The sequence below is a fragment of the Neovison vison genome, chromosome 4, assembly GCF_020171115.1.
Source record: "Neovison vison isolate M4711 chromosome 4, ASM_NN_V1, whole genome shotgun sequence".
Lineage (NCBI taxonomy): Eukaryota > Metazoa > Chordata > Mammalia > Carnivora > Mustelidae > Neogale > Neogale vison.
The window spans coordinates 176,209,737-176,225,582 of record NC_058094.1 but is presented as its reverse complement, the minus strand read 5'-3'; the positions used below and the strand labels follow the sequence as shown (position 1 = coordinate 176,225,582).

Genomic DNA, 15,846 nt, shown 5'->3' with positions numbered 1-15,846 from the left:
GATAGAATTGAGTGCAGTGGATAGAATTCACAAAAATGTAAGTGTTGGTTTAATATGCAGAATTTTTAAAGTGTAATCTGTTCCTGGTGACAGGAAGAGTTGAGGAAGAAGTCAGAAATGTGGTAGAAAGGATCTAAATATAGAATGAAGTCGAACAAGAGGGTTTCTCAAGGTTCTATCACTTCTGCCATTCTGTGCTAATCTACTTTTGTGTTTATTAGTGCAACCTAAGAGCTTGTTCTTATCAATTTCTTTGCCCCTGGAGTAATTATATAAATGGCCCCCAGTTGAGATATATATAACAGAAGTATTATATCTTAGCACTCATTTTTTAAATATAAGAGTATCAGAAATTAGAAATGGGTGTAGGTTGAGAAAAATTGATATTAACTCTTCCTTCAATGTTTGGTAGAATTCCCCTGTGAAGCCATCCAGCCCTGAACTTTTATTTGCTGTAAGTTTCTTGTGTACGGATCCAGTTTCATTACTGATCATCAGTCTGTTCAAGTTTTCTAGTCTTCCTGTTTTGGTTTTGATGGTTTATATGCTCTTAGGAATTCATCCATTTCTTCCAGGTTTTCTGATTTGCTGACATACATAGTAGTGTTTCATAATATTCTCTTATAATTGTATTTCTATGGTGTGAGTTATGATTTCTCCTCTCTCATTTGTGATATTATTTATTTGGGTCCTTTCTCCTTTCTTTTTAATAAGTCTGGCTAACGGGGGCACCTGGGTGGCTCAGTGGGTTAAAGCCTCTGCCTTCGGCTCAGGTCATGATCCCAGGGTCCTGGGATCGATCCCCACATCAGTCTCTCTGCTCAGTGAGGAGCCTGCTTCCTCCTCTCTCTCTGCCTGCCTCTCTGCTTGCTTGTCATCTCTGTCTGTCAAATAAATAAAAATAAATTCTTTAAAAAAAATAAGTCTGGCTAAAGGTTTATCAATTGTATTAATTTTTTCAAAAAACCAGACCCTGGTTTCATTGATTTGTTTTATTGTTTTTAGCTTTTGTATCATTTAATTCCACTCTAATCTTTATTATTTCCTTCCTTCTGCTGACTTTAGGTTCTATTTGTTCTCTTTCTATCTCCTTTAGGTATAAGGTTAGGTTGTTTATTTATAAAGAACTAATAAAGCTCAACACCCCAAAATCAAGTAACCCAATTAAAAATTGGGCAGAGGACATGAATACACATTTCTCCAAGGACATCCAGATGGCCAACAGACACATGAAAAGATGCTTAATATCACTCATCATCAGGGAAATACAAATCAAATCTACATGAGATGTCACCTCACACCTGTCAGACTGGCTAAAATTAACAACACAGAAAACAACAAGTATTGGCAAGGATGTGGAGAAAGGTGAAACCTCTTGCATTGTTGGTAGGAATGCCAATTGGTGCAGCCACTCTGGAAAACAATATGGCATTCCCTTAAAAAGTCAAGAATAGAAATACCCTATAATCCAGCCAACTGTACTAGTAGGTATTTACCCAACGAATACAAAAATACTAATTCAAAGGGATACATGCATCCCAATATTTATAGCAACATTGTCAACAATAGCCAAAGTATGGAAACAGCCCAAGTGTCCATCAATAGATGAACAGATAAAGAAGAAGTGGTATATTTAGAAAAAATATAATATTACTGAGCCAATAAAAAAGAATGAAATTTTGCCATTTGCAATGACAAGAATGGAGCTAGAGAGTATTATGCTAAGTGGAATAAGTCAGGGAAAGACAAATTTCATATCATTTCATCATATGTAGAATTTAAGAAACAAAACAAATGAGCAAAGGGGGGGGAGGAGAGAAACAAACCAAAAAACAGATTTTTAACTGTAGAGAACAAACTGCTGGTTACCAGAGGGTTAGAGGGTGGAGGGATGGGTGAAATTGGTAATGAGAATTAAAGAGGGCACTTATTATCATAAGCACCAGGTGTTGTGTGGAAGTGTTGAATCACTGTATTGTACACATGAAACTAATATTACCCTATATTGTAACTAACTGGAATTTAAATGAAAACTTAACAAAATAAAAAAGAAAGGACGTGGTGTGAAACCTGCATCTTTTCTGGCTGCAAGAATTTGGGCCTTCTCCTTTGTTTTAGCTGTTAATTTTCCTGGCTGTGCTAGAATTGGAAATTGTATCTTGCATGGCATCTCTGGTCTTGATTACAGAAGCAATGCAAAAACATTGCTTCTGGTTACCAACATATCTACCATTATGATGCGCAGTATTCCTTTGTAGAGACCCGAGTTTCCTTCTGGCATATCTTATAATTCTGCTTGAAGAATATTTCTTTTAGTATTTCTTATGGTGAATATCTTATGTCTTTATTAAACATATTTACTAAGTAAATTCTTTCAGCATTTGGTCTGAATGAATCTGTTTTTTTTTGTTTTTTTTTCATTTTTAAAGCATTTTTCTGTATATACAGTTCTGGGTTAATAGAGGTTTTTGTTTGTTTTTAAATTTCAGTACTTTAAAATGTCATTCATTTGTCCTCTGGATTGAGTAATTTTAGATGAGAAGTCTGGAATTCCTGCATCTTTTCCTCTGTACATATTTGTCCTTTTTCCTCTGACTGCTTCTAATTGTTAATCCTTATCACTGATTTCCAGCAATTTGATTGTAATATGCCTTGTTGTGTTATCCTACTTGTGGTTTATTAAACTTCTTGGATATGTGAGTTTGTAGTTTTCACCACATTTGGAAAATAATAAGCCAGTATTACTTCAAGTATTTTTGCTTGCCTCTTCTTCTAGAATTTATACTACATCTATGCCTCACTTCTTGAATTCCCCTACATGTTAATGAGTCTCTCTCTCTCTCTCTTTCATTTTTAGTTTTTTGGTGATTAATTTATATTGTGGGTTTGGGGTTTTTTGTTTTGGGGTTTTTTTGGCTGTAATTCTAATTTCTGTTGTTGTATCTTAATGTTCACTGATCTTTTCTTCTTTAGTGTCTAATCTGCTATTACTTTCAAATGTACTTTTTTAAAATTTTTTTAAAGATTTTATTTATTTATCAGAGGGGGGGGGAGAGAGTGAGCAGAGGCAGACAGAATGGCAGGCAGAGGCAGAGGAAGAAGCAGGCTCCCTGCCGAGCAAGGAGCCCGATGCGGGACTCGATCGCAGGACCCTGGGATCATGACCTGAGCCGAAGGCAGCTGCTTAACCAACTGAGCCACCCAGGCATCCCTCAAATGTACTTTTTTAAAATTTCAGATATACAGTTTTTCATCTGTAGAAGCTGTACTTTGTTGCTATATCTTCAATTTATATAGTATCACATTAATGTTTTCCTCTTCATTTTTGAACATATTTCTAATATTTATAATAGAGATTTTAAAGTGTTATCTAATTTCATCATCTCTGATATCTCCGTTATCGATCACATTTTCCAACTTTTTTTTGTATTTCAGATAACTGGATGGTGTATACTCTGACTCTTATACTGTTGAGTGATGGTTTATCATTTTCTTTAAGATGTGTTAAACTTTATTAAGTTACTTACAGAATAGACTGATACTTTAGAGGCCTGTTTTGAAGTATTTTCAGGTCAGATATAGAGTTGCCTTTACTCCAGGTGTAGGTTAGCCCTATTACCTATGTGTGCCCCACCTGAGTTCCACTGAAGGCTGAGTGTTTGTTTTTTTGTTTTTTTTTTAAGATTTTTTATGTATTTATTTGACAGAGAGAAATCACAAGTAGATGGAGAGGTAGGCAGAGAGAGAGAGGGAAGCAGGCTCCCTGCTGAGCAGAGAGCCCGATGCGGGACTCGATCCCAGGACCCTGAGATCATGACCTGAGCCGAAGGCAGCGGCTTAACCCACTGAGCCACCCAGGCACCCCTGAAGGCTGAGTGTTTAATGAAGAGTCTTGTTGGCTGCTATAAATCTCAATGTTCTGTGACATCTTGTAAGCTTCAGATTTTAGTTCTCTAATCATTCTGCTTGAGGGCTTATGGAGTTGTATCCTGTGACTGTGTGGCTAAGAATTTAACAGCGGACTCAAGTGATTCCTATGGAGATCTATTTCTCCATGAAATACCCTCCTTTCTAATACTTTGTCCTGGAAATAGCCTCCAGAAACTCTGCTATATGCCCCAGAAATTCAGTAAGACCACCATGTTCTGCTTGATACTCCTTTTCTCATAGAAAGACCAGAACAGAAAACCTTGCTTATTTCTCCTTTCCTGGAGATTACAGTGCTGTACTGCTTGTCATACAGTATCTGAAGTTTATTTGAATACATTGTATATAGTAGGGAGGTAGTCCAGTCCATTTACCCTGTAATGGCCAGGAGTAGAAATACCCATCCATACTTTATTAAGAGTAGATATACTGTAAAATACATTTGGGGTTTTTTTCATGATAACAGTTGTTAGTAATCAAAGAATATTTCAGACATAAATGAGAAATTGTGTTACAGTACTAAGTACTACTGTGCTTTCTCTAATTTTTGTAAGCACTGACAATACTATTAGATAATGACTTCTAAGATCTACTAACTTAGTAGATAATAGAAAAAAAAGAAAAGACAAAATCACCTTTATCTCTGCTTCCTAATATTTGAATTTTAAAAAGTATCTTCAAAATATTGTTTTCTTTTTCCCCTTTTTAGCAGTCTCTTTATCAAATCCTAAGTCTTTAGATACAATCATTTCTAACAACATTGACTCTAGAGTATTAAGATACAGACTTGTAACACTTAAAAACTGCTAAATTGTTTGTAATGATTTTGTGGGTTTTTTTTTTCTTTTTCTTAATCTTTAGACTTCATTAGTCATTCAGTCTAGTGCTTGGGTCACCATATAAATTTAGTTTATAAAAGCTTGAACAATTTAAATCAGATTCCAAAACTGATCAGTTTAAAATTTTGACCTTTCAGTTACTAAATCTGTATTAGTGATTGAGTTGCTTATTTCATCTACTTGATTCATTATATTAAGACAGGTGGTATTTTTTTTACCAACTCTTATAATTTTTGTTACCCATATATTAAAATTTCAATAGGTCTTATTTGGGAAGATGAAGGCACGAGTTTCTCAGAACTCTTAAATACTTATTGGCAGAATGCAGGTCCTTAAAGAGGGTGATTATGAAGGATTTTTTTTCTGATTAGCTAATAAGTTTAATAAGAATTATTTTAAGTTGCCTACACAATCATGTTCACTGTATCATAAACAAGCCAGCAGGTGGCAAACTTGAGATATTTCAAACTATGGCTTTTATTGAAAATGTGCAAGTATTGAGCCTTGTATCGTTGGATCTCATGAATAACTCTAATGGTGTAACATGACATTAAAAAAAAATGAAACCTTTTTATTGTAGAGCCCTTGGTATTTGCATAACAATGTACCCTATTTATGCATATATTTATTTAGTCTTAATTCGATTTGCTGTTTTATCCTATAATTCTTTCTCTAACAAATAGTTTTGCAAGATATAAAATGGCAGTTTGAATCCATTTTTGTTATGGTTTCCATGATTATGAGTAAATTTTAGTGTTCCTTTTGTTTACTTTTATATCATTTAAAAGGGTGTGCAAAATAGATTTTTTTTTCCCAGAACAGGTAATATTCTCTTAAAAGACTAATAATATCGATCCCCATGTTTTTAAACACAAAACATAATTTCCTATGGATAATTATTATTTTTCATTTTATTCCTATAAATGTTTCTGTTTAAGTGTGACTCACTTGTAATTATTGGTAAGTGAAGAAGGCTATAGTTTTTTTCCATATATTTTTGATTTTCATAAGGTTTGGGCTTTGCATTAATGACACAGGATCACTCAAGGTTAGTTATATTCAGGCATATGATTAGGCTTTGGGGTATTTAAGTAAACATATTTCTAGTCATCACATTCAGGGATAATTCAAACATAATATGTGACTTACTCATTTCTTTCTCTCTTTGAAATCCACCTATTGTTAACACTACCTGTATGTTTCCTATAAAATTAATTTCCTTTCCTATAAGTTACACTCCTCCCAAATGTCTTCATTAACCAATCTGTTTTAGTAATTACTGTAGCTTGTTATTCTCTTTCAAAAGGAGAAGAATTTGAAAAAAAAAAAAAAAAGGAAAAGATATAACTAAAGACAGACCAAAATTAGACAACCTAGATACTTCATTATTTCTACATATAAATTGGACCATTTAGATGACTTCTACAAGATTTAAATAAAATCAACTGTGCTTCATTAAAACCCAAAAAATATTTGAAGGATTCTAACAATTGGCTGTCTGGCAGACTGAGTTTTCAAGATATGGAAAATGAATTCACTAATTAGCATAAATGTTTAAGTTCCCCAAATTTCACAAAACCTGAAGACTCTTTAAGAACTAATAAGTTATAATTCTTCCTGCTTTGATATTTTTAAGAGAAGAGAGAACTCAAGTTTTTTAAAATGTAGAGTATAAATATAAAGAAAGTATATTATAGTATAGAATTGAATTTAAACTATTAAACAAGCCCTGAAACCAAATTTTAAGAAAACTGAAATTGGCACTTATGCTGTATAGATCGTATATCACTCAGCTTTAGTGATTTCAGCATTGAGGCTTTAAAAAAAGAAACTTCTAATCAGAGAGATGTCTGCATTTCACTAGTTTGCATGTATTCAGAGGTCAAGATGTCCTGGTTTTGTAAAATGTTTCTTAACTCAACCGTCCTTTCTTCTATTTTCCTTCAATTTATCTCCAACTGTGAAACCCAGTTTTTGAGAAGGATGGCTCATACCCCCAAAACACCTTCTCATCTCCCTGCTTCCTGAATCTCCCTGATGAACTACCTTGTGATTTTTCATGAGGTAAAATCAGGAACATGAAAATGGGGTCCAGACACAGCAATTCCTAGACTTCTGGAGTCCCATATGCATCAGACTACAACACAAAACACCCAAGCTAGTGTTGGCTTCTTCCCTAATGATTCTGAATGACTGTCAGTTGTTCAATGAGCCAGATTTTTGTTTTTAACAATGCCCTTTCCAATGAAATACTTAAATGTATACATCTCTTGAATTCGAAAACACAGGGTCCCAGTTGTGCTCAATCTGATAAAGTATCCCAAACGTGTAGCATTGCTGCTGGATAAGAGTAAGGGTCTGCCGGTTGGAGAGGCACAGCGACCAATATCCCCACAGAAGACTCTCCCTCCAGTTGCGTCTCCACGCCATTCTGCCACTGACACACAGGGACAGGTCGTGACAACGGAGAGTAGGCGCTCCTTAGGAACAGGCTTGAGTCTCGCTCTTTAGAAAGAGGCGTTCCTGGGTGAGAGTCCTTAGGAGTCCTAGGGAATTTAGGAGTCTGGCCTTTCTCCACCTCTCTGCTCTTTCTGCCTTTCTTTGCCCAGGGCGCCCCCACTCTACCCCGTGTGCACGCAGAAGAAAGTTTCACACAGAATGAGCCCCACGTTGACGTAGGCATCCCTCCCCTTCCATCTGGATAAAAGCCCGTAAGGGCGCGAGTAGGGAAGATGAAGAGGTAGGGATCCTTTGTATCACTGTGGTCAGGGTCCCCAGGCGAGGCTGGTCAGGAGCCAGCCAAGAGTAGACCCACATCAGCTTTTCCTTCCTCCATCAACCTCTCAAATCCCAATGAGGTCACTGAAATGAAAGAGAATCAGACCAAGAGAGAGGGGGAGGAAGAGGACGACGACGAGGGAGAAGAAACCCAGACGGGAAAAGGCCATCAGACAAGGTCGCTTTTTCTGGCGATACAGCAACAGCGAGGAGCGTGGTACTGAATATATCCGCCCGCTCAGCCTGGGGACCGAAGGACTCGCAGAAGCACTTTGTATTACCACGAAAACAAAGGAGAGGAGAAGAGGAGGGGAGAGAGAGAGAGAGAGAGAGAGAGAGAGAGAAGCTCTGAGCAGTTCCGCTTTAAATCTCCGGGAAGCAAGGTTCATCTCCTCCGCCAGGAAAGAAAGGGGAGCCTGAGGGGTCTGGGAGGTTAGAACGGAGCAGGTTTCCTGCGGAGACTTGGGAAGCGGCAGAACTCTGGACAGCGCCTCGCGAGCGGGGCTCCTTGCTCCTGGCTCCTCCAGGTTTCTGGCTGCCTCTTGAAAGCCCTTCTACCGGTGCACTCTCTTCTCCTGGACTCCGACCACCAAACCCAGGAAAATTCTACGATTCCTGCCTGAACGTGCCAGGGGGTGGAACGACTCTTTTGCTCTGGCCCAGTCCGGGAAGAGGGTCTCCGGTTCTGGAAATCTATTTCTTGTGGATAATGCTTCGCTGGTGAAGAAAGAAAAGTTTTGGGGTCTGGTAGGGGGCGGAAGGGGTAAGGAGGATAGTGGAAGGAAGAAGGTGGATGGTTGGTTTCCCTCTCTGATCTGGAAGGAATGATGACCGAGGAAGGATGTGCACCAGCGGCCAGATTATTGGGAGCCTCTTGGTGCTCTCTGTGCTGGAGATAGGGCTGGGGGTATCCAGCGTGGCCGTGGGGGCGGTCAGCTTCAGCCTGGCCCTCCGAGAGCACAAGCCGCAGCTCGGAGACTCGTCCCCGGTATGGAGCGGGGTGTGTGTACGTTGAGCCATTTCACTCTCTCTTTACCTCTTTACGGTGATGGTCAGTGTGCGTGCGTTAGTCACTCCCTCCCTGGGGAAGAAAATCATAAATCTCCTCTGGCTTGCATGTGGGTTCTTGTTGGCAGACTCTGCCTCTTTATGTTGTCCTTTTATTTACTAATTGGTATTTTTTTTTTCTCTTACCTTGGCTTAAGACCAAATTAAATGGCTTTGTTTAAAGTTGGGGGTGGGGGATGGGAGTTTCCACTAGCTGAAGCTGCATAAGGCTGCCTAGTGGTGCTGATTAGGGAGTCACCTGTCAAGGGCAGATTCACTTAGCCTGTTTCTTTTACAAGGAATAACCAAAATGAACGTGTTACATCATTTTCTTGTATCAGAAACAAGCAAGGGTAGATTTATGCATTTATTTCCGGGCAACAGTGTCCAAGGTACACTAAAGGCAACACTGATAGAACAAAAATGTGTGAGTGTAAAAGGAGTATTTTATCCCAGAAAACATTGCTCTTAATCTCTCTTTGCAAGCTTTCTGATATTTCACATCTAAAAACTCTTTTGTAAGTTCTAGGCAGTAAGTTGAACAATGAATGCTATGATATGTAACAACATTCTAATTGGAAAATAACTCAGCTTAAAGAGTACCTAATGCTCAGAGAAAAGGTCATTAATTTCCTCTAGGTCAGGTGTCAGACCCAATGACCTTCTTATTTGCTTTGGGGGAATCTCCAGGAAAGACTCAGAGACCCACTTCTTCCACCAACAATAAATAAAATAACTGCATTATTCCTAGTGTGGGCCTAATAGTGAAAATAATTTTTTCTTCTCCTTTAAGTTCTATAGCTGGTTTCTTGGTTTGTAGCTTGTTTCCAGTTTCCAAGATAATTTAATAGGATGCTATTCTGTCACCGATGATCAATAGGTGTAATTAACAATCATGGTTTTGTTATTTGTGCTTTGAGTCACTGAGAGGGAAAAATGACTAAGTTTAAGAAAATCCTTTTGAAGTAATTCATTCCTGAAGGAAGTTCTAGCATTTAAAAAACCAGTACAATTGTGCTGTGGAAAAAGTTTTTTTTTATTTTAATTTTTCAAAATGAGGCAAAGGTTTTTAAATTGCAAAAGTTAAAAGGAAAAGTAAAGGTGGTACTCATTTTTAACACTGAGTTTTTCCCTAGGAATCCTTGTTCTGAATTCAGTAAATTACTATAACCTGCAAATAATTACCCTTTTCTTTATTATGTAATGATCAATATACACTTTAAATTTAAATATGAAAGGTTAAAAGGCAAACCTTAAATTTGGTCATTCTATATCTTGTGTGTTATTATTATTATTTAAACAGAAATAGACTTCAAAACTTCTGTGAGACAATTGTCAAAATAAAATATAATATCAAAATTTAAAACAAAGGTGAGAAAAAGTGACCTTTTGATGGCTTGCAAGAGAGGAGATACAAATAACTCTTCAAATCACTTCCCCTCTTAAATGTGAGAAATTGGGTGAATAAACGAAGGTTGTCTGTAAATGGTATTAAAGTATCCATTTTATCTTCAAGAATTTAAAAAGTGGTTATATTTGCTTGGCATATTTAAGAAAAACAATTATTTTTTTTTCTTCCCAGACAATTTACCATTATCAAAATGAGTCAACATACGTATTTGTACAAAAAAAATTAATTTTTGAATCAGCTCTATAAAAAGCAAGTAAAAAAAAATAAATTTTCGAATCAGCTCAATAAAAAGCAAATAAAAGCAAGTCATGATAATGACTGTAATGCAAAAGTAAGTAAATTTAGAGTAACCAGAATTCCCCTAGAATCCTTGAACAATGTTTTGAATTCTGCTTAAAAATTTTTTTTAAATGTATATAATTGAATGAATGAATTTTGAAACTGGGATGCCCAAATGGATCACTTCTTGATCATTCTTATAAACCTAAGTTAAAAAATCTAATTTGTGAATACTCAGTCTTGATCATTACTTATTACATTATAGATGTGCTAAATTGATTTTTTTAAATTGTTTTTCAGAGGTCATTTGTGATATAGTCTGAATTATCTCATATCTGTCAATGATGAATTCACGTAACCGTTATCAATAGAGGGCTTACCATTGCACATTTACTCTTTGACACAAAGACTATTAAGATGAATCAGAATACCTAGCAGAGGAAATGAGAGGAGTACATTACTAACTTTATCAGTGGTGAGAAATTAAGGTTTGACTCAGAGAGACACAGGGGCAGATATAGTGGAGAGAAGTTGGGGAAGTCAATGAAATATCCATGGGAGAACAATTGTTTTCTCTAGACCTTGACAGTTTACTGGACTTGTAATTTATGTATCACAGTGTTAAGTTAATGCATCACAGGTGAAATCTGAAGTCTACCTGGGTGCAGATCCCAGATCTGTCATTTACTATCTGGATGACTACCAAAGTTTCTCATATTCTGTAAAATAGGATTGTTAAAAGGCATAAATGAAATAACGCTCTTAGTAAATGCACTGTGCATAGTAAGCATTGAATGAATGCAAGCCACTAATATTGGGTGCTCAGACTGACAGTGAAGGACATGAGAAATGAGAACCTTTCAGGTAGCCTGGATGAAGGCACGAACTGGGATGGTATGGGTTATATTCCAGATGGAATAGTCTCCTCTATTTTTCTGGTGCTTATGTGTGAGGGGAAGATAAGAATGGAAAGAATGGTTGGGGCCAGACCATGAGAGGCTACGTGCCAGTTGGAGGCAACGGATTTATTTCCTCAGCCTTTTAATAATAATAATAATAATAATAATAACAACTATGCCAATTCTCACTTCCCGAAAAGATTCAAGGAAATGCAAAGGAAAAGTAGATCAACATTATTGATCTCTTTGGTATTTTAGGAATTTAAAAATCTGTATTATTTATGAACACTAGATGGGATTCTATAATAATTAACCTGTCGTGATAACCACAGTCTATAATCAGTGTGTTTTGATTGGTGTCATGAAGTCTTTTTCAGCACATTATTGTCATTATTATAAGATCTTTGAATTAAATTTTTGAAGTCAAATAAAAGTGTACTATGAAGGTATTACTTTTTATGTATGTATTCTGACATCATAAGCTTTCTATCTAGGTCAAGTGCACTAAGAATTCAGGCAACTATTTTGATCTTTGAACCCAAATACACACATTTTTTTAAATGTGGCTTAAAAATAAAATAGTAAAATAAAATAAAATAAAGAGCTTAAGAATCCATGGGATGGGTGCTTATATTTCGAGTCACTATTTCATAGTCAGGCAAGGGTGTTCCCTGTGATCAGCTAAAGGTGTGGACAATTAGGGAAAGAATTATTTCATTGAAATTTTATAGAGAAAGAAAGCCGTGAATGCCTTACAGGGTTTTAGCTTCTTCTTAGTCACCTGTTATAGCTAATAGAGTCACCTGTTGGAAGCCTAAAGGAAGACAATACTTTCAGATAACAATGCGGGAACCATTGGGTCAACTGCCTTGGAAAAGACAGTCATGTAAAATATAATTGATGTGTAAGATTTATTGACAGAGTTAAACAGACAGGGCTGTTTCTAAGTTACTATGCAATAGTCACTTTTCTCTGTCTCCAGTGCATCATCTCTAATGGAAATGGACTATATTTAGTGGTACACAGATTAATGGTTCTAAGAGGATAGATTCTTTTTGTTGTTCTAGATTGGCACTTAGAAATATAGAGATTCAGATTGTTGTGTCCAGAACAACATCTGGTGCTAAGTTGTATTTGGTATCTACCATCCCAAATTCCATCCATCTATATCTAATAATTATTCTATAAATTAAATGTGTTAAAAGGAAGTGTTCTCTTAAAGATTTTATTTATTTACTTGTCAGAGAGAGAGAGAGAGAGCACAAGCAAGGGAAGCAACAGGCAGAGGGAGAAACAGGCTCCTTGATGAGCAAGTTGCCCAATGCAGGACTCGATCCCAGGATTCTGAGATCATGACCTGAGCTGAAGGCAGACACTTAACCGACTGAACCACCCAGGTACCCCTCAGAGGGCCTTTGCTTTTCTTTTCTTTTTAAAGATTTTGTTTATTTATTTTACAGACAGAGATCACAAGTAGGCAGAGAGGCTGACAGAGAGAGGTGGAAGCAGACTCCCCACGGAGCAGAGAGCCTTATGCGGGGCTTGATCCCAGGACCCTGGGATCATGACCTGAGCTGAAGGCAGAGGCTTTAACCCACTGAGCCACCCAGGCGCCCCATCAAAGGAACTTTTCTAAGCCTAGTTTACCCCACATGTAAACACAGTCTTCTTAAATAATAATAAAAAAAATACCTAAATCATATAAAGTTTGAATGATTTTTATTGCTTATTTTTCTAGACAATACTTTATTTGTATATTATAGCTTTCTCCACTTAATAAATCTGATACTTTAGGTGAGTGAAATTTATAGCATAATCAAGACCACCTGATATGTGGACTCCTGGTTCACCATGGCAACAACCCAGCCATTTGTAGGTTTGTGGTGAAATCCATCTACTGTACATTCTGATCCATACTATAGCAATATAAGAGAGGTGCTATACATAAATGAGAGCTGCCTCAAAGTATTTATTTTGATGAGTAAATCTAGTCCAATTCATTTAAGGAATAACAAACACAACAAGGTCAAAGAAACCTCTCAAACATTTGACATTACTTCCAATATATAAAATTTGAAGTTAATATGTCTCTAACCAGATGATATATCACTTTATTCCAGATTCAAAATATATAACATAAAAAGTTCATATTTCCTAGCATGAGATGAAATCATTGCCCCATCTTCATAAAATATTACAAATATACATTTATAACCAATTTTGGAGTTAGTTTTAGTCATATGTTATTCATGCACAAATATTTCAAAGGGTAAATAAGAATCAAAACTAAAAACAATCAAAACTAAAGTTCTCTACCACCTCATCAAAATTAGTCACCATTATAAATTTAGTGTGTAATTGCACAGATACTTTCCCACATAGAAATAGTATTATTTGAACATACAGATCAATTTTAAGTTCTTGGTTATATTAAAGCCCATTTGCGGACTCTGTAGACCCCAGATAAAGAATCTTCCTTATCTGATTCATACTGTTATTCTTAAGTGCCACTTTTATCTACTGGGGTTAAGGCTATTAGATACTTGGCAATTAAATCAGTTAGACAAGCCAAACTACTAGGAAGTGTAGTTATTATCCAAGAAACTATATTGTGTGCCAAAGAAATACATGTAAAATGTCTATAGCTGGTATCGATTGGTAATGCTATAAAAGAAGAAAAATGGTCACTTTTGCCATTATCTGATCAGATGTTTTGTTTTAGTCTGTATTTCATCCACATATAAGTGACATGTGTTTGAATTTCTGTCTAGAGCCTATGACAAATTCTGTCTCGGGATTTTGGCTGGTATTCAAGGGTATAACTGATCTTGAAGACTTTGGCATAGAACTATTAGGGAATAACTGATAATAATTGCTTGGTCACCCAGTTGTTGACAAGTTGCTTGATAGAAACATGATCTGAAGAGTCAAATCCCTTTATTTGTATGATTTTGCTTAAAACACTCACGTTGGCTTTAAATATTGACATGATTATTAACCAGGTCATCCAATGCATGTTTCAAATATGGCCATGAAATTTAACTTTTTGTATATTCACTTAGCCCTCAGATAATATTTAATTCTGTGGTTAGATGGGAAGCATAGCCCAGCTATCCAAACGGAAATGCTTGTCTTCAAAATTCCACAAAAACTAGAATAGAGTTTGGTGAATATGTGTGTATACACCCCCTGAAAGGGAGAAAACCCCAATAATTTTATGTCCAAATGACATTGGATCATTTACTTGTGAATTCAACAAAATTTCATTCTACTACTGTACTATATATATCTTTATATAATTTATTCATTTAAATGTCATTTTGATGTATGAATAACTAAGGTCAGAGTCTTCAAATATATTTGACTTTACTGTTTTGGTAATTTAGTAAAATTACCAGGTGGTCACTCTGCAGATAGATGTTTATTTCAACATGCCAAGTGGACAATTCCAGAATAAATGGATGATAGACTCTCATTCAGCATATTTCTAGGAGAGAGAGAGAGAGGAAATTGTCTGACTGCTTTCCTCTGTGATATAGGATACTATGCAGTTCTTCTCATGAATGCAGATCTAATCTGTATATACTTTATTCAAATTGAATGACAGATTGGATTCATATATCTCACTCCATGTAACTGTGGTACTGGATCACTTATGTTTCTTCATGAAGTCCAGGAGAGAAACACAAGTACCAGTTTCATGGGTTACTCTCAGTACCAAGCCTGGCATAGAGTGTTCAGTGAGCATTTGTTGCTTCTTCTCTCTACTGTCATGTTGTCCTATGTCTGCCTGGGACCTAGACCACACTAGTACTGGTTCTAAACATTTCTCTAGCACCCTCAATCAACTCTAACTCATCTTTTTAACTCCTCAAAGTATGTGTCATTTGCTTTTGATTTAATTCATGTATATATGTTAGCAACTACAAAAATGCACCAAAATCTCTACACGGGAGAGGTCACGTAAAATATTCAGCTTAAAACTGAATGGGGAAACAGCTGCTGCTATAAGACACATAAAAATATTCAATAATGAGATAAATTAGACAATTATCTAAGTTAGGCAAGTCAAAAAGTAGGGATATAGGAACCACTATTTATGGCACAAAGTCCTTGAGAGCATTTAAACTATAGGAGCTCTTGTCATTAGTCAAAATAAAAGTACAAATTAATACTTTTAATAAAGATACTTAATATCTTGGAGACTTCTAAGTTTTGCTTAAACTATCCAAGTACTTTTGAAGAAATGTTTATTACATGTTGTATTATTAATAGATGCATCAATGAAATATCTATATTTCAACAATAGTTCTTATAACATTAATTAGTGCTCATGGTTTTTAACATCAGTATCAGAAATCATAAGTTCTATTAGTTCATGATCTATTATTAAATACTGAACAAAATTATGTGGTCAAGACGAAAGAAAATATTAGTGGTTAAGAAGACCACCGTGGGAGACAGAGGGCCTTGAGCTATTTCTCCTATAGAAATAATACAAGATGTGATTTATTATTAGTTAACTGTGTTCCAGATGCTTTTATATACATTATTTTTTCCAGCCTTAATAACTCTATGAAGAATGTAGTATTTTATAAAATTTATGAAGGGAAAGGGATTTACCTAGAACCCACTATTGTTTAATCAGCTGAGTTAGTATTTAAAG

The 15,846-nt window shown here is 36.0% G+C and overlaps 1 protein-coding gene across 5 annotated transcripts in view; it reads left to right on the top strand.

Moving 5' to 3' along the window:
• Positions 1 to 7,424: 7,424 nt before the first annotated feature.
• Positions 7,425 to 15,846, top strand: part of TMEM196 (transmembrane protein 196) — a 53,057-nt gene continuing 44,635 nt past the window's right edge. For 2 of the 5 annotated variants that reach the window (XM_044246176.1, XM_044246173.1), the window contains exon 1: positions 7,425 to 8,532. In XM_044246176.1, the coding sequence (XP_044102111.1) occupies positions 8,386 to 8,532 (147 nt within the window). In that variant the 5' untranslated portion in view covers positions 7,425 to 8,385. Of the gene's footprint in view, positions 8,551 to 10,290; positions 10,334 to 15,846 lie in introns of those variants that run through there. The other 3 variants (XM_044246174.1, XM_044246172.1, XM_044246177.1) reach the window with 2 other exon arrangements.